This window comes from Cherax quadricarinatus, chromosome 48 (assembly GCF_038502225.1).
Source record: "Cherax quadricarinatus isolate ZL_2023a chromosome 48, ASM3850222v1, whole genome shotgun sequence".
NCBI lineage: Eukaryota > Metazoa > Arthropoda > Malacostraca > Decapoda > Parastacidae > Cherax > Cherax quadricarinatus.
The window spans coordinates 14,531,720-14,548,426 of record NC_091339.1 but is presented as its reverse complement, the minus strand read 5'-3'; the positions used below and the strand labels follow the sequence as shown (position 1 = coordinate 14,548,426).

The following is a 16,707-nucleotide window of genomic DNA, read 5'->3' as shown; positions in this document are numbered from 1 at the left end:
TATATGTAAATAGATGGCCATACTGTATTTAATAATATTTGTCATAGAAAACGGAAAGCCTGCGTCTGCGCAGGAGGAGACTCGCCATCTTGGTTTTGAACTGGATACAACGTTAATATAATGGGAAGAATTTTTCGTGCTCTAGAGGTTAAAATTGGATTGACACCTCTCAAATAGGAGGCGAAATTGTTGGATGTGCATTCCTGCATAACTTGAGATATCAGACGACTGGACAAGACAGCTCCAGGAACCTCAGATAAGCTCTCTAGATTTGTGTATAATTCTGGCCAGTGTTTTCATGAATTTAGTTAGTGAGGTTTTTCTGAGTATGATACAACTTAATATCCAGTCAAATTGGTGAGTGATATTAAGATATATTTTCCTTCTGTTATGTAATTGTGTATATATATAACCATTTGTTATTTTTAATATACAGTCCACAAATTTATATATTTACCAGTATTCCTGGTGTATGTATATTTCATTTAATTAATAGATCCAGAGCAACTTGTGGTTATGACAGTGGTAGGTATCGAAGGGGGACATTTTTTGCGACCTAGGCGTCACAAATTCCTACTTGTCTATGTAACATTGATAAATAATAATTATCTTTGTTATCATTTACTGTTATGTACATAATTAGTTACATTCAGATAAATGCAATTTTCCACAGTAGTACCTCCCTGGGTGGTTGCTGTCTACCATCCTACTACCTATACGATAGGAAATATCCCCACCATTTATGCAGAAATAGATGCTGGGTTCTTAGAAAAGCACCCTGTGGAGACAGTGGCACCCCTCCTCCAGGGAACTGGCCTCGTCCAAGGCACAAATCACGCCACCACATTAAGATGGTCCTACTTGGAGGGATATACAGTGATGAAACTCTTGCTAACTCTAACAATGTTGTAATCGCCTGCGTTTCCATTATTCAGCAAAATATTTTAAGTCACCCGTAAATGTAGTAACTATACCTAAGTCTATCTATACCTATATCCTGTCTATACCATGCAGAAAGGTCTGTGCAGAGCTAAACTTGCAAAAAGACTTCGCACAGAAAAGCTTGCAGAAAGGTCTTTGCACACCCTAGCCTGCAAAAATGTTTTCGCACAGCCTAGACTGCAGAAAGATTTTTGCATGTCCTTGTCCGCAGAAAGGCCTCTGAACAGCCTAGCCTGCAGAAAGGCCTCTGAACAGCCTAGCCTGCAGAAAGGCCTCTGAACAGCCTAGCCTGCGGAAAAGAACATTTCTTATATAAAATACATTAAGTTTCAGGTTACAAGTAAGAAATTAAACATATATTCAAATATTTTAACATTAATTTATTAGTACAGTTTTAAGTATAGAAAAAAGTTTCAAACCTACTAAATATTTTTGTGAATTTTGTCAACTAAGTTCAGTCCAAAATTTCTAATACCTTGATTCCATGAATTTGGAACCTTAATCATTCAGATTTCTTAGATGGTTTTTGTTAGGCTGTGACAATTAGAAGAGTTCACTTGTGAGACATTAGTTAAGGGAAAGATTAATTAGGGTGCCACCTAAGAGATTGGTTGTGGTGCTCCGTATGAGAGATTATAGTGTCACCTATGAGAGATTAGCTATAGCAAAAATCTATGAGATATTAGCTATGGTACCATCTATGAGATTAGTAATGGTACCATATATAAGAGATTAGTAATGGTACCATCTATGAGAGATTAGTAATGGTACCATCTATGAGAGATTAGTAATGGTACCATCTATGAGAGATTAGTAGTGGTACCATCTATGAGAGCTTAGTAATGGTACCACCTATGAGAGATTAGTAATGGTACCATCTATGAGAGATTAGTAAGGTACCATCTGTGAGAGATTAGTTAAGGTGCCACCTACAAAACATTAGTTATAGTGCTACTTATGAAATTATTTACCCATATATATGGGGCCGCCTAGTGAATACTTTACCTATGGTAACACATAAAGGAGATTATACGTAGCTATAGCAGTCAGATCACAGGTTTGATCACTGACTAGGTAGGATGAGACATGCAAGGGAGGAGGCAGGAAACAGATTACTGACCCATGTTGAGTCAGTAGGTTAACGGTCTTGGTGGGAAACCCGCTGAACTCAGGTGAGGATGTAGGTGTCTTGCTCTGCTGGGGCTTGGCGAGGAGGTCTACCTAGTCTGTTTGGGAACTTCTAGTGTCTTGTTTTTATTTGCAAAGAGTCTCCTATGCCTTTCATCATTTAGATTTGGGCAAAATATCTCTGTACATCGGTAAACAGGGCTCTACACGATATAAACTGTTAATGGCCCTTACAAACCCAACAAGGAGGAGTCAGCAGGTCAGACGTCAAGTGGGTCAGCTTGGGATGAAAAACTATAATCATGTCGTGTGGGTGGTGATCAGGGGTTCACGGTTGGTTCACCCTCAGGCTTGTTCTCCTCCATGTCAACCTCCAACATACAAAGAGGACTCCTTGCCTCCTGGCAGCTCTCATCACTGATATAGTAGAAGTGCTCGTAAGTCAGGGCGGAGCACCTGTGGACAAGGTTAGTCAAGGTCATTGAAACTGTAAGAGTAAGGTTATTTTGGTACAAACTAAATTATATTTTTTAGACTGTGCATAAATTTAATCCACAAAACAGCTTGTCTGTACACACTAAATGAATGAAACCAGCCAGTACCTCAGGCTAAAATAGAATACTGTACACAATTCACAAATAACTCGCACACAGGAGAGAAAAGCTTATGACGAAGTTTCGGTCCGACTTGGACCATTTACAAAGTCACACTATATACAATTATATCACATGTAAGAGAAACAGGTAGCTGGAATGATGCCCTAGAAAAAGATGTCAGAACTGACGTCGAATCAGACTAGAATACTCAGAGTTAAGCGCACATTACTATATTCGCGAACTGAAAAAACGAGACAGACAAGGCAACTGCTAAAATATTAGGAACATAGAAAATAAAGGTTATAGTAATTTATCAAGTAGACAGGATGTTTAAAGGAATTTAAGGTCAAAATTTAAGAATATACACTGTTAAAAGGGTCAATAATACACGAAGGGAGGAAAAGACAACAAGAGTCTACAAAGTAAGAGAGTTGCTCCCTCCTATCAAACAGAGGGAGATGGAAAGCAAGCCATATATTTTTTTTTAATAAAAAAAATACAATTTTAAACAATACAGTTAAATTAATATTTTAAGCTAAAAAAACAGAATAATTTACTTAAACTGAGAAAATATACCTTAACTGATTATTTTTTTTTCAATATTAAATACCCAGGTTAAAGAAGAGACTAAGTAGGAAAGAAAGATAAAGTAAATTGTTACTATTGTATAAGTTACCGAAGCTAAAATAATTTTTTTTTTAATTCTTAGTCCATATGGCAGACTTACAATCATAAATGCATACAATCCGCCACTTAAACAAGTGAAAGAGAATAATTCGATACTGTACATGAGTAACTTTATAATACACTGAGAGAACTGTGTCAATGTACTGGTATCAGCTAATTTTAATGGTATTGGTTTCGGCCTAAAACTGAACGCTGGTATTGACAAAAAATTTTGGTATCATCCCGTCACTAACTGAAACTGACTAAAAATCATTGTAAACGAGGCTTTATATATAAATACCCCTCAAGCGATATTCCTTGATGCTGGTGAATGGCTCTTGATCTGAGGAATTGGATCTGTGCTCCAGTTCCCTAAATTGAGCCTGAATGCCTTCCACCCCTCCCCCCACATGCGCTGTATAATCCTCTGGGTTTAGCGCTCCCCATGATTATAATTATAATAATATATATAAATAAGGAGCGGGTGGTGAGGTTTGTGGCTCAGTGGCAGCACCTTCCACCTATGGCTCACAAGCAAAGAACCCGTGTTCAATCTTGGTGCTGGTGGAAATGTTGAGCCAATTCCCTCGTCCATGCTGGTCTGTTCACCTGGTGGTAAACAGGTACTCGAGTGGTAGCCCACTGTTGTGGGACCATCCTGGAGAAGTGGGACAAAGGATTCCACTGGAAATAGCCTCACTGATGACTTTCTTGGAATATCCTTCTTAAATTATTATTCATCATTTTGCGCGCAAGTGCAACTCACTCTCACCCTGTACAACTCACTCTCATCCTCTACAACTCACTCTCACCCTCTACAACTCTCTCCCACACTACTACAAAACATTCCAAAGCTCATTCCAATGCTTCAACGCATTACCAGACCACTTAAACATATTCCTATATCACATTTCCACCCTCCTGCAACACATTCCCACCCTCTGACAACAGTTTCCCACCCTCCTGCAACACTTTCCCACCCTCCTGCAACACTTTCCCGCCTCTTACACTTTCCTACACTCCTGCAACACACTCCCACTTTCCTGCAACATATCAGGAGGGTTCCAGAGCCCAGTCAGGGTACTCGAAATTGTCGACATTGCTTTTGGCCAACAAGCAAACTCTTCGTCATCCTTACTGTTGCAACCCCTGAATGGGTTACAATGTATATGTATATGTATATTACCTTTTCAAATAATTTTATATTGCTTATATTTGCGATAATAGCTAAATCGTAAATATATTGCTTTATATTATTATTTGACTTAGTTACTTTTGTTAGGTAGGATGTAACATATTATTATGTGCACATAGTTCAAGTCTTGATTGTCTAACTACTGCAATTATCGTTTGTGGCTCGTTACTCTGCCGGCTTCTCAGCGTTGCTGGTCAGCTTCTGTCCACAGAGCGATCACGTGATCTAGGGGGGGTTTTCTCACCTCGCCTGAAGTATTCAGTCTGGTCTAGACTCTCTTGGTGGTTGGACCTATTCCTGACAAGTGCCTAACTCTTCCTTATTGGCCCTTGTTGGAAGATCGTCTCTGTAGCTTTATTGTTAGTTCTGGAGACTCTGTTCACAGAACATTGTATAGACTTAGTGATTTTCGACGTTGTACTGAGGTTGTGTGTCGCATAGACACTCTGAGCAACTCAGATCCTGAGCTGTAGCTTCTGACCTAATTTGTACTGGTTTCTGTGTACTGTCACAGTCGGGGATTTTCTTATGCTGAACTTAGATTCAGTAGTATGGGAGTTTTGTGACTTTTGTGGAGGATCTGCTGATGGTCCCTACTTAGTGTCGTTATATTATCTCCTTGTTCCTGATTCTGTGTCGCAGTTGCTTGTGATATTGCTATTGGGCTTAGCATTCTTTTTATTGTTCAAGCAGACTGTTCTGATTGCCAGTTGGTCAAGAAGTTAGTTTATTTGAGAACTTTGTCAATCACCTGTTTAAGTCTAGTCGAGTCGTGAGACATAGCGAACTACTTAGAGCACTTACACACATACACGCAAACTTATTTGTATATTGTATTATTAAAGGTTAATGTACCAGACGATACTTAAGACATAAAGGTGTGATATGTGCTTTCAGCACAATAATACTGTACACGAGAGAAGTGATTATTCTTATTTTGTTGATATTAATTTAATTTAATTTGATATACGCCTAGACAACTTAATAAATTTATTAAATTTTAATTTCTCTAGTTAGTAGCCTACCAGTTGTAATCCTGAAGCACTAATAATTCTTATTGAATTCTAATGGATAATTGGACAAGGATACTGACTAACTGTACGAAAACCCAGTAACAGGCTGGATGCTAGAAGGGCAGTCCTTTCTAGTATTCACTGGAGATCTCTAAACTTTTAGAATCGCGTTTTTTATAACACTTACATAACCAGAGAGACCCAACTTCTTGCCAAGTTGAGTGATGAGTCGAGATGAGAAAGCAGTATAGTTCTAGAAATAGTAACAGTGACTGAACTCACTTTCAAAAATTCATGAAAAATAATGAAAGTTATAGTAAACATCATTTGGGTAAGTCTTAAAATGAGTCAGTATATAATATACTAGAAACACATCCAAATTGTTTCATTATTTCGATGATGGAATACTCAATTAGGCATCTATGAGGTCAGGGCTATCTTCTCGTCCACTTGAAAGAAAATCTATCTAATGTGATATTTGATATGGGATCTGGGTGTGTTGCATGCTGTAAAAAATCAACCACACTACATTACTGTAACACATCAACTGGAAATTTAGAAACAAATATATGCTAGAATAACTAATAAAGACGGAACATCAAGACTGTAGCTGTGCTCCTGTAATTACTGAGGTAATATATAAAAATAGTACGGGAGGAAAACTGTACATACATGAAATATAGTATATTACGTACGTGAAGCAAAGATATAACAGCAAAATACCCTTTTAAAACAATGTTTTTAAAAGTAACTTAGTATAAAAACAGAACAATATTTCATGAACATGTCATAACCAGCATTTCATGATCCATATGCCATGCACATTTGATATGACAAGAGCATCACTTCACCATTGCATGACTTTTCCTTTAGCTAGGCACAGGCCAGGACTTACAGTCTTAACTTTCATAAACTAGTGCCTCCCCTTCCCAGCAAGGAATGGCATTTCCCTGTCACAGAGGCTGGAAAAAGTATTGATATACACCCATCTAAGGGTCTGGAGTTATGACCACAAGGTACATGAGGGAGGTATTTAACCATCATTTGCCTAAATGTATGAATCAGTTAAATTTTTGAAAACCCTCTCAGGAAATTTGTGTATTCCAGAAATTAGCTTAAACTGTATTAGAAACTAACACTGCCTCAGCGAGAATCTTAGAGACTACTAAATCGCAAGTGACTTCTTTGGGGCTAGATACATTACCATCCTTCCTGGCGGTTCTGGGGTGCCTGCGTATACTCGTAGCAGGTGGCACCAGGCAGCGCAGCAGGTGGGTCGCTGAAGGGATCAGTATGAGGTGGAGGACGCGGGGTGCATGTGCTAATGTGCCTGTAATGACATGCAACACATCAATTCAATTCAATAGTTTATTTGTGTGACATGATACATAGATTTACAAGGAATTATAGTGGTTGAGTGTACATGGCAAAAGCCCCTTGTATGCTGAGTATTATGGACAGACTTAAAATTAACTTAAGATTAACTAAGCTATGATAGATTCAGTGGTAAAAATTACAGTAAACAATTTACAATAAGAAGTACAAATGAATATTTTAAACAATGAAATTTTAACATTTCGATTATGAAGCATTATAGTTGTACAAATTTGTAGCATTACAATGTATAATATAACAAAATGATCAATTTACTATAAGTAGTCATACAATTTATTAATCCATGGGTTATTCTTCGGGAAAGTACTAGCATAAATGTTTTCTTAAACCATGTGAACAGTCACACGTGACAAATCACAAGACATGAATTTAGAAAAACTAACTTCTCAGCCTAGGAGCCCTAACCTCTCAGCCCAGTAAGGAGAGCCCATGGGCACTAACCTCTCAGCCCAGTAAGGAGAGCCCATGGGCACTAACCTCTCAGCCCAATAAGGAGACCCCATGGGCACTAACCTCTTGGCCCAGTAAGGGAAGCCTAGGGGCAGTAAGAAGAGCCCTGAGGCACTAACCTCTCAGCCCAGAAAGGAGAGCCCAGGGGCATGGTGGAGTCATCCACGGTCCACGACCAAGCATTAGTATCTAAGTCGAAGCGACCTCCGATCCAGTAATCCGATGTCAGCACTGTAAGACCACATAATATTTAGTCCGAGGAATATACTTATATTTTTCTTATATATACACGATGCTCTGTGTAATATAAGTTAGCAATATACTCTTGAGAGTACTTTGCAGCCAGTGAAAGCACTACTTTAACTAGAAATATTAAAACAGTTATTCCTTCACTGGAGGTGGATAAATACGGGAAAGAAAGCAGTCAACAATCCTTCATTGGATCAAACCAAATTATCTTTCATTTCCCAGAGCTATATGACCCCTTACATTATATAAATATATAAATATAATACAGCCAATAATAATTAAATATGTTATTAGCGATGTGTTTATTGTGATTCTGAAATGGCAAAGAAATGAATATCGGAAATGCTTGGCAAGGTTACAGACTTAACTTTCTGATGAAGGTAGAGTAAATGAGAACTTGTTGGTCGAAATGGTTGTATGTAGATGACGTCCCTTTAATTTCTACCAGACATTTTGCCCTCATGATTTCAGATCCAAGTATTTATAGTGTTACTGGGCTGTGTAAGTGACTGTGATAATTTTATTAAGCAAACTTGGATATCGATTTCAAAGTAATAACTCAAGAATAACTTTTCTGATTGGCTTCAAACTTTTGCTGTTAATATTTCATACCTATTGAAAAGTATGGTTTGATTTTGCCAGTTTTAACGAACAATTTAACATTGTTGTATCCTAACTAATATTAGATTCAGAATTTCATTATGCTTTGTACATGTCAATTTGCCAATTTTATTGAAAACAATTGGTTTATGATACAAATACCATGTCATGCTTGTCAGTCTATGCGACACAGCCACCACATTTCACTGCGTCATTCACAAGGTGATTGGACGATTGGAGTGGAGTCCTATTGCATGACAATGGCAGTGGTACGTGAAACCTTGAGTAAACATTGAAGTAATCTCGAAAATTTAATCACCAGATTGAATTCTTATGGCTTAGCCATAAACTTATCGTATGGCTTAACAATAAACTTATCAAAGACCATATTTGCAGAACTACAATAACTTTTCTAAGCCTTACTGTAGGGCAAGGAAAAATTAGCACCAACAATGATTAAGATAGAGGCTATTCTCAATTATGAAGTCTCTAAGGATAGAATATATCTTCGGCAATATCTGGGAAATTATTCTCAGGTTGCAGCCTCCATTTTTACCTCTCTTATTAGTCGAAAAGTTCAGCTTAAATGGACAGCTAAATGGGGATTAAGGGGCACGTAAGTTCCCCAGTCTTCTAATAACATGTTCATTTTCCACTATAATCTGAGCTTTGCTCGGACCTCTCCAACACTATTGTCCTCAAAGAGTTAAGTTATACCATGAATTAAGGAAAGATCCTGGACTTCATCTTACGGAACAAAGCAAATGCGATAGTAATTATGGTCAAGGTAGATTATAATGGAAAAATGAACATGTTATTAGAAGACGGAGGAACTTACGTGCCTCTTAATAAAATGAAAGCCTTTCTGTGCAGCTCTCTACAAATCTCGCCTGGTTATCAGAAAACTTCAATTTTGATGAGACTTTCATCATTAATATTTTCTTTTATTAACACATTGGTGATTTCCCACTAAGGCAGGTGACCCGAAAAAAGAATAAGCACTTTCATCATTAATTCCATCACTGTCTGGCCAGAGGTGTGCCTACATTACAGTTAAAAAAGCTGCAGCACATCACCCCTCCTTCAGAGCGCAGACACTGTACTTCCCACCTCCGGGACTCAGAGTCCGGCTAACCGATTTCCCTGAATCTCTTCATAAATGTTGCTTTGCTCGCACTCCAACAGCACGTCAAGTCATAAAAAAACATTCGCCTCCACTCGTTCCTATCTAACACGTCCACAAACGCTTGCTGGAAGTCTAAGCCCCTCGCACACAGAAACCTTTACCCCCTCTTTCCAACCTTTCCTACCCCTCAAGGAAGGCTCCTTGACGCTGGTGAAGGGCTCTTGATCTAGAAAATTAAATCTGTACTCCAGTTTCCTGAATTGTGCCTGAATGCTTTCCACCCCCTCCTCCACAGGTGTTGTATAATCCCTACGGGTTTAGAGCTTCCCGTGATAAATAATAATAATAATCCAACCTTTCCGAGGACGACCCCTACCCCGCCATCAGGACCGTCATTCTCACCCCAAATATTGGATCAAAAATCATAATTATTAAAGCACTACAATAAAACGAGACATTTGGAAGAAATCACAAAACATCCTTCCAGACTGCACCACATTTAACTTGCGCTGGTAAGTAATTATCTCTACTGGAGAAGTGACAACTTGGTGTGTATGTGAGGACCTTGTCAACGTCCTTCTGGCTGTGTATAAAAATATGCAGTCCACCTGTCTTTCCCTTCATGCCTAATCATAATTATTGATCACATAAACCACCAGGCAGAAGAGGTGGGTGAATTGGACCTGCCTTACATAGGCCAGTAGGCCTGCTGCAGTGTTCTTTCTTATGTTCTTAAGTTTTTTGCTGCCTCACTCTTATCAGTCCTATAAATGATAAACTTTTAAAATTACCTAACTTTTATATTAATATGACATAATAAATATTAAAATGTACTGCTCCACAACCTGTGTCAATATATCATAGTCAGCAAGAATTAGGATTAGTCTGCCCGAAATGGCTAGGCATCCTAGTGAATTTCTTTGTAATTAATATTTTGTAACATGTAAACCACATATTGTAAGCTTCGCAAGGAAATAATTTTTTTTATTTTCAATACTGAAGCAGTGGTATTGTTTTTGTTGTTGATGCTGCCAGTTCTATGTTATTATTATTATTATTATTATTATTATTATTATTATTATTATTATTATTATTATTATTATTATTATTATTATTATTATTATAATCAAGGGGGGATGTGGAAGGCATACAGGCTTAATTCGGGGAACTGGAGCACAGATCCAATTCCCTAAATCAAGAACCCCTCACCAACATCAAGGAACCTTCCTTGAGGGGTGCCAGTTCTATGTTGCTTAAATTATTATAAATGCATCTTGGATTAGATGATACACTGTCACGGTCCACTCATGACCTATAAACATTATGCATTTTCTTATTATTTTTCCTTTTAAATTATGAATCTTAAAACTACATTCAAAAAAGCCAAATATTGAATACAGACTAAAAATTATGCAATGCTCCTGATATAGTTCATTTTCAGCTCTTTAGAAACGGTATTAATAAAAGTATACATAAGGGTTTAGAATTGCTTTTGCTTTTGTAAATAAAATTATATTATTCAGAATAATAATGGTTAAATATGAAGTTAATAATAATAATAATTCTCACTTGACGCTCTCAGGTACTGCAGCAGATGTCCCAAATCCGCTAAGTCATCAAGTTTCAGCAGGTCGCCATAGATGGACCTGCAGAACTGTCTGGCTTCTGGCCACGACACCTGCCGAAGATATCATCATTAAGATGTACATCTGTGATGGTAGTGAATCGGGTGTCAGCCATATAATGACCCACTCAACTGAGCTGTTAAGTCATTCGACCAAGGTCTTCCACTGGCTTACTTGACTACCCCTTAAAATATTAAAGATTACAGCACAAAATGCTTTTCAGGCCTCAGAATGTGAGAAAATAGAAAACATGCCCACACATGCAATACCTGCACCCAATTCATGGAACTCAGTATTTATAAAGAAGTTCCAAATACCACTAGTATGTTCATTCTGTTCACTCATGTACTTTGAAGGAAACGCTGGCAACCCAAGACACATAACAGACATCACATATTTATTTTCAACAAACAAGCAGTATCCCAACCGAGACAGGGTGACCTGAAAAAGAAAAACTTAACCATATTCTAGTAAAAGGAAAAAAATTATGTCCAACTCAGCCGTGATTTGTCATCATAAGTTGACAACTTTTAGGTGAGCTCCCGTGTAGGTAGCGTCAGTGTTGATCATCAGCTGATATTGTTAAACAGCTGATTCTTCCACAGCTGATCATCAGCTGATATTATCAAACAGCTGATCATCAGCTGATATTATCAAACAGCTGATCTTCAGCTGATGGCTTCTTGATTTATAGAAGTGAATCTACTCTCCTCTTAAAATCAAGATACGTACAATATATACACATGCATAAGCATGTATGCACACACAAATTTTATATACACACATACACAGGATACGTACACAAATATATACACATTCCCCAGGCGTTCTGTGGTTCTTATGGGTTTAGCGTTTCCTACTAAATATAACAATGAAAGTGTTCAGATGGAAGCAGTGTACATAGTTCAGCTAAAGGAGCCAAATAGGCATTTTTTCTGAATAAACTATTTATGTCTAAGACATATAACTCCTTATGAAGTCAGTTATTGAAGGGGCACTACATACAAAAGTTCAAGACTAGGTATGACAGAGCCCAGGGCGTTAGAAAACAACTACATAAGCCAGATGAAGTACAAACACACATACACACACTGTATATAATCTTGGCTTTTTATATTTTTTATAATTTCATACTTGACATCTCAAAAACCCTCCTACCCCATATGGGGAGTAGGGTGATGATGGTAGGGGGGGGGAGGGGGGTCACCGACCACTAACCCAGTCTAAGGGTAACCGTGGACGATGACACCTATACTACTCTGAGACCTCTCTCCCTGCTTTGGTTGCTCCCTTGCAACATTGCACAACTCTTGATGACGTGTGAAAGTACTTGAGCTAAAGATTTCCCCCCCTCCGTGGCTTGTCCTGCATATATATATATATATATATATATATATATATATATATATATATATATATATATATATATATATATATATATATATATATATATATATATATATATATATATATATATATATATATATATATATACATATATATATATATATATATATATATATATATATATATATATATATATATATATATATATATATATATATATATATATCAGGCCATGTGTCTACTGCCTGCGTTTCACAACTAATAACTACATGTGTGTGTGTGTGTGTGTGTGTGTGTGTGTGTGTGTGTGTGTGTGTGTGTGTGTGTGTGTGTGTGTGTGTGTGTGTGTAAAACTGTATTCATTGCGAGTCCCTTGATAACTTTATGAACACCATACACCTACGAAGAAAATATTGCCAAATTTTATTTAATCCTAAACTAGATAACTCATCTTCGCGAGAGGTGAGAAAAGCGACGTAGCTGACCTTAGCAACGGAGAAGAGGGAGAGGCAGCGGTCACCGATGTAGGAGTACAACAATGGACAATTCTTTTTCTTGTTCTGCAGCGTAGAGTTGACGGCGGTGGCCAACGTCACGAGTTCCTTTGCTGAGGAAGGAGGGAAGGTAAATTATCATTATTATTATATTTAGGAGGAAGCGCTAAATCCATAGGTGGGTGTGAGTAGACCTACTTAGTTTGGGCCAGTAGGCCTGCAGCAGTGCTCCTTCTTTATTATGCTGTTATGTACAGTCCCTGGGGAATGGTATCATTATTATAATTATAACTAAGCGATAAACTCACTAGGGTCATACAGTGCTGCTGGAGAATGGGAAGGAATCAGATACGATCCAAGGAAGGAGAGAACAAGTCCAAGTCCTTGAATTAAAAGCTTCTAACCAGCAACAAGAAGTAGAATTAACTTTGAAAAGTCAGTCTTCATATTTGATCGTCTCTCAAGAATAATAAATTTTAACGATAAAAAAGTTGTTCAGCAGATCCTATGGTGATGCAGCCCCTTGAAAATTTGTCTTTTTTAAAAACTGTCTCATGGAATGGAGACCAGGACGAGTAGGTTAAATCTATTGAGTTCATTTTCACTGTTCTTTAAGTAATCACTTGTTTATAACAATTACACGCACACGTGATGCTGCCAGATACAAAGGGTTGGGACTGAAGAGGAACTGACTACTATGCTACATAAGAACACAGTGCCTCTGCATACCCTCTAACGATCTGTATGACGTATTGGGAAATTATATAATATATACATTATATATATATATATATATATATATATATATATATATATATATATATATATATATATATATATATATATATATATACTGTATTCTTTCAATAAAGTAAGCTAGAAAAAGGAAAATGTTATTAAGAAAATCATAAGAGACAATACATTTGCAGTACTGGAAGTTTACGTTATCTGTTTACAAGATGAATCGTCTGTTAGTACCTACATCAATATTGTCTTATATGACACAAAACAGTGTAGATGTTATAATATTATTAACACTAGACATTTATTTACATTTCTCTCGACTTCGAATAGAACATGTACTGTCTGTAATAATAATAATAATAATAATAATAATAATAATAATAATAATAATAATAATAATAATAATAATAATAATAATAATAATAATATTATTATTATTATTATTATTATTATTATTATTATTATTATGATTATTATTATTATTATTATATTACTGCATCTAAGTTTGCATTTTTCCCAACTGTGAATGACGCCATCTACAATCTGTAATTGTCTGCGTTCGTAAGCTTTGATAAATTTTAAAATGTACATATAACAGATTTGTATATATCTTATGGCAGTATATGATAAAATAGACTAGTATCTACATATATTTTATTCAGTCACGTAAAAGAAAAAATTAAAAGTGAATATAGGAAAGAGTAAGGTGATAAGGATAACAAAAAAATTAGGTAAGGGAAATTGGATATCATATTGGAGGGAGAGAGTATGGAGGAGGTGAATGTATTCAGATATGACTCACGAAATCGTAATGACACGATTGCAAACAAACCATACCACGGACGGGGATAGAACCCGCGATCAGAGAGTCTCAAAACTCCAGACCGTCGCGTTAGCCACTGGACCAACTAGCCACAATGTACCTAGTTGGATGAATCTTATTGTGGCTAGTTGGTCCAGTGGCTAACGCGACGGTCTGGAGTTTTGAGACTCTCTGATCGCGGGTTCTATCCCCGTCCGTCGTATGGTTTGTTTGCAATCGTGTCATTACGATTTCGTGAGTCGTGTTGACGGCTTTGAGGGGACTTGAGCTAGAGTTCGTCACGGCCAGGCTAGCTGGAGATTCGTCTGTAAAAACTTGCATTTGTGGTCACAGTGGTGCCTATGCTAATCTTCCTATGGTGTAGAAATATACCTAGTTGGATGAATCTTATTGTGGCTAGCTGGTCCAGTGGCTAACGCGACGGTCTGGAGTTTTGAGACTCTCTGATCGCGGGTTCTATCCCCGTCCGTGGTATGGTTTGTATTCAGATATTTAGGAGTGGACGTGTCAGCAGATGGGTCTATGAAGGATGAGGTGAATCACAGAATTGATGAGGGAAAAAAGGCGAGTGGAGACTAAGAACTTTGTCCGTGGAAGCAAAGAGAGGAATATGAGAATATAGTTATACCAACACTCTTACATGGGTATGAAATATGGGTGGTGAATGTTGCAACGAGGAGAAGGCTGGAGGCAGTGATGTCATGTCTGAGGGCAATGTGTGGTGTGAATATAATGCAAAGAATTCGTAGTTTGGAAATTAGGAGGTGCGGTATTACTAAAACTATTATACAGAGGGACTGAGGAGGGGTTGTAGAGATGGTTTGGACATGTAGAGGCTGGAACAAAACAGAATGACTTCGAGAGTGTATAAATTTGTAGTGGAGGGAAGGCAGGGTAGGAGTCGGCTTAGGAAAGGTTGGAGGGAGGGGGTAAAGGTTTTGTGTGCGAGGGGCTTGGACTTCCAGCAAGCATGCGTAGGCGTGTTAGATAGGAGCAAATGGAGACAAATGGTTTTTAATACTTGACGTGCTGTTGGAGTGTGAGCAAAGTAACATTTTTGAAGCGATTCAGGGAAACCAGCAGGCCGGACTTGAGTCCTGGAGATGGGAAGTACAGTGTCTGCACTCTGAAGGAGGGGTGTTAATGTTGCAGATTTATAACTGTAGTGTAAGCACACCTCTGGCAAGACAGTGATACAGTGAATTATGATGATTTTTTTTCTTTTTCGGGCCACCCTGCCTTGGTGGGAAACGGCTGATGTGTTAAAATAATGATATATTAACTTTTTCTTATTTTTTTCTGTCGCAAATTCCCCTCCCCCCCCCAAAAAAAAAAATAATATATTTATTGAAAAAATCCGCTTTTAAGTTCAAACCCGTGTTGCTTATAAAATATATATAAAGATATATATATATATATATATATATATATATATATATATATATATGCAATAAGATCACAGTAAGCAGGTGATTTCAAAATATGCAAAACAACCACTCTGAAAGAATAGAGAAATTCCAAGCGCTTTCGTGACTACTCACATTATCAAGGAACTATGAAAGTGAAGCATCCAAGGAAGCTATATAAGGGGTCCGGCCAGCACCTCACTATCAGATCCCACAACGGTTAAACACGTGACGCGCGGCGAGCCAACTTGGATAGGTCCTTTGCACAACTCACCCCCAAGCTATTCTACCCAAGAAAATTTAAAAATTATTTGTCCAGTGTATTATTAAATTCTTCCCAAATTCTATTAATTATAAATGGATCTAATTTATATAAACCAAAGGAAATATTCATATTATTGTCAAAACTGCTTTTTATGAAACAAGATTCAATTATATTCCTGTCGACCATGGACTTGCTTGATACTACTTTCTCAACTTTTTGAAAATCAATTGGATGGTTAAAATCTCTTACATGAATAAATAGAGCATTGGAATCTTGTCCAGTTCTAATGCTATATTTATGTTGTTTTAATCTTAGTTCGAGATTTTTACCAGTTTGACCGTAATAAACTTTATCGCAAATTTTACAAGGAATCTTATAGACACATCCATCAGCATTTTGGGGGGAATTCTTTATCAAAAGTTTTTTTACTGTATCAAGATTTTTGAATACAACTTTAATATTAAAAGTCTTAAGAAGAGAAGGCATATCAACCAAGTTTTCATGGTAAGGGAGAACCAACATATTTTTAGTTGAATAAGGCTGGTTGCCCCTTTTTGGATTATAAAAAGTGTTTCTAGCAACTTTAAAAGATTTATCAATTACATTTCTTGGGTATTTTAAATCATTACCTATTTCATAAATT

The 16,707-nt window shown here is 37.1% G+C and overlaps 1 protein-coding gene across 1 annotated transcript in view; it reads right to left on the bottom strand.

Moving 5' to 3' along the window:
- Positions 1–1,307: 1,307 nt before the first annotated feature.
- Positions 1,308–16,707, bottom strand: part of LOC138854070 (uncharacterized) — a 32,537-nt gene continuing 17,137 nt past the window's right edge. Inside the window, exons 6-10 of the mRNA XM_070094885.1 lie at positions 12,818–12,939; positions 10,930–11,038; positions 7,505–7,616; positions 6,745–6,870; positions 1,308–2,526 (exon numbers count right to left, since the gene is read on the bottom strand). Of these exons, the coding sequence (XP_069950986.1) occupies positions 2,391–2,526; positions 6,745–6,870; positions 7,505–7,616; positions 10,930–11,038; positions 12,818–12,939 (605 nt within the window). The 3' untranslated portion in view covers positions 1,308–2,390. The remainder of the gene's footprint in view (positions 2,527–6,744; positions 6,871–7,504; positions 7,617–10,929; positions 11,039–12,817; positions 12,940–16,707) is intronic.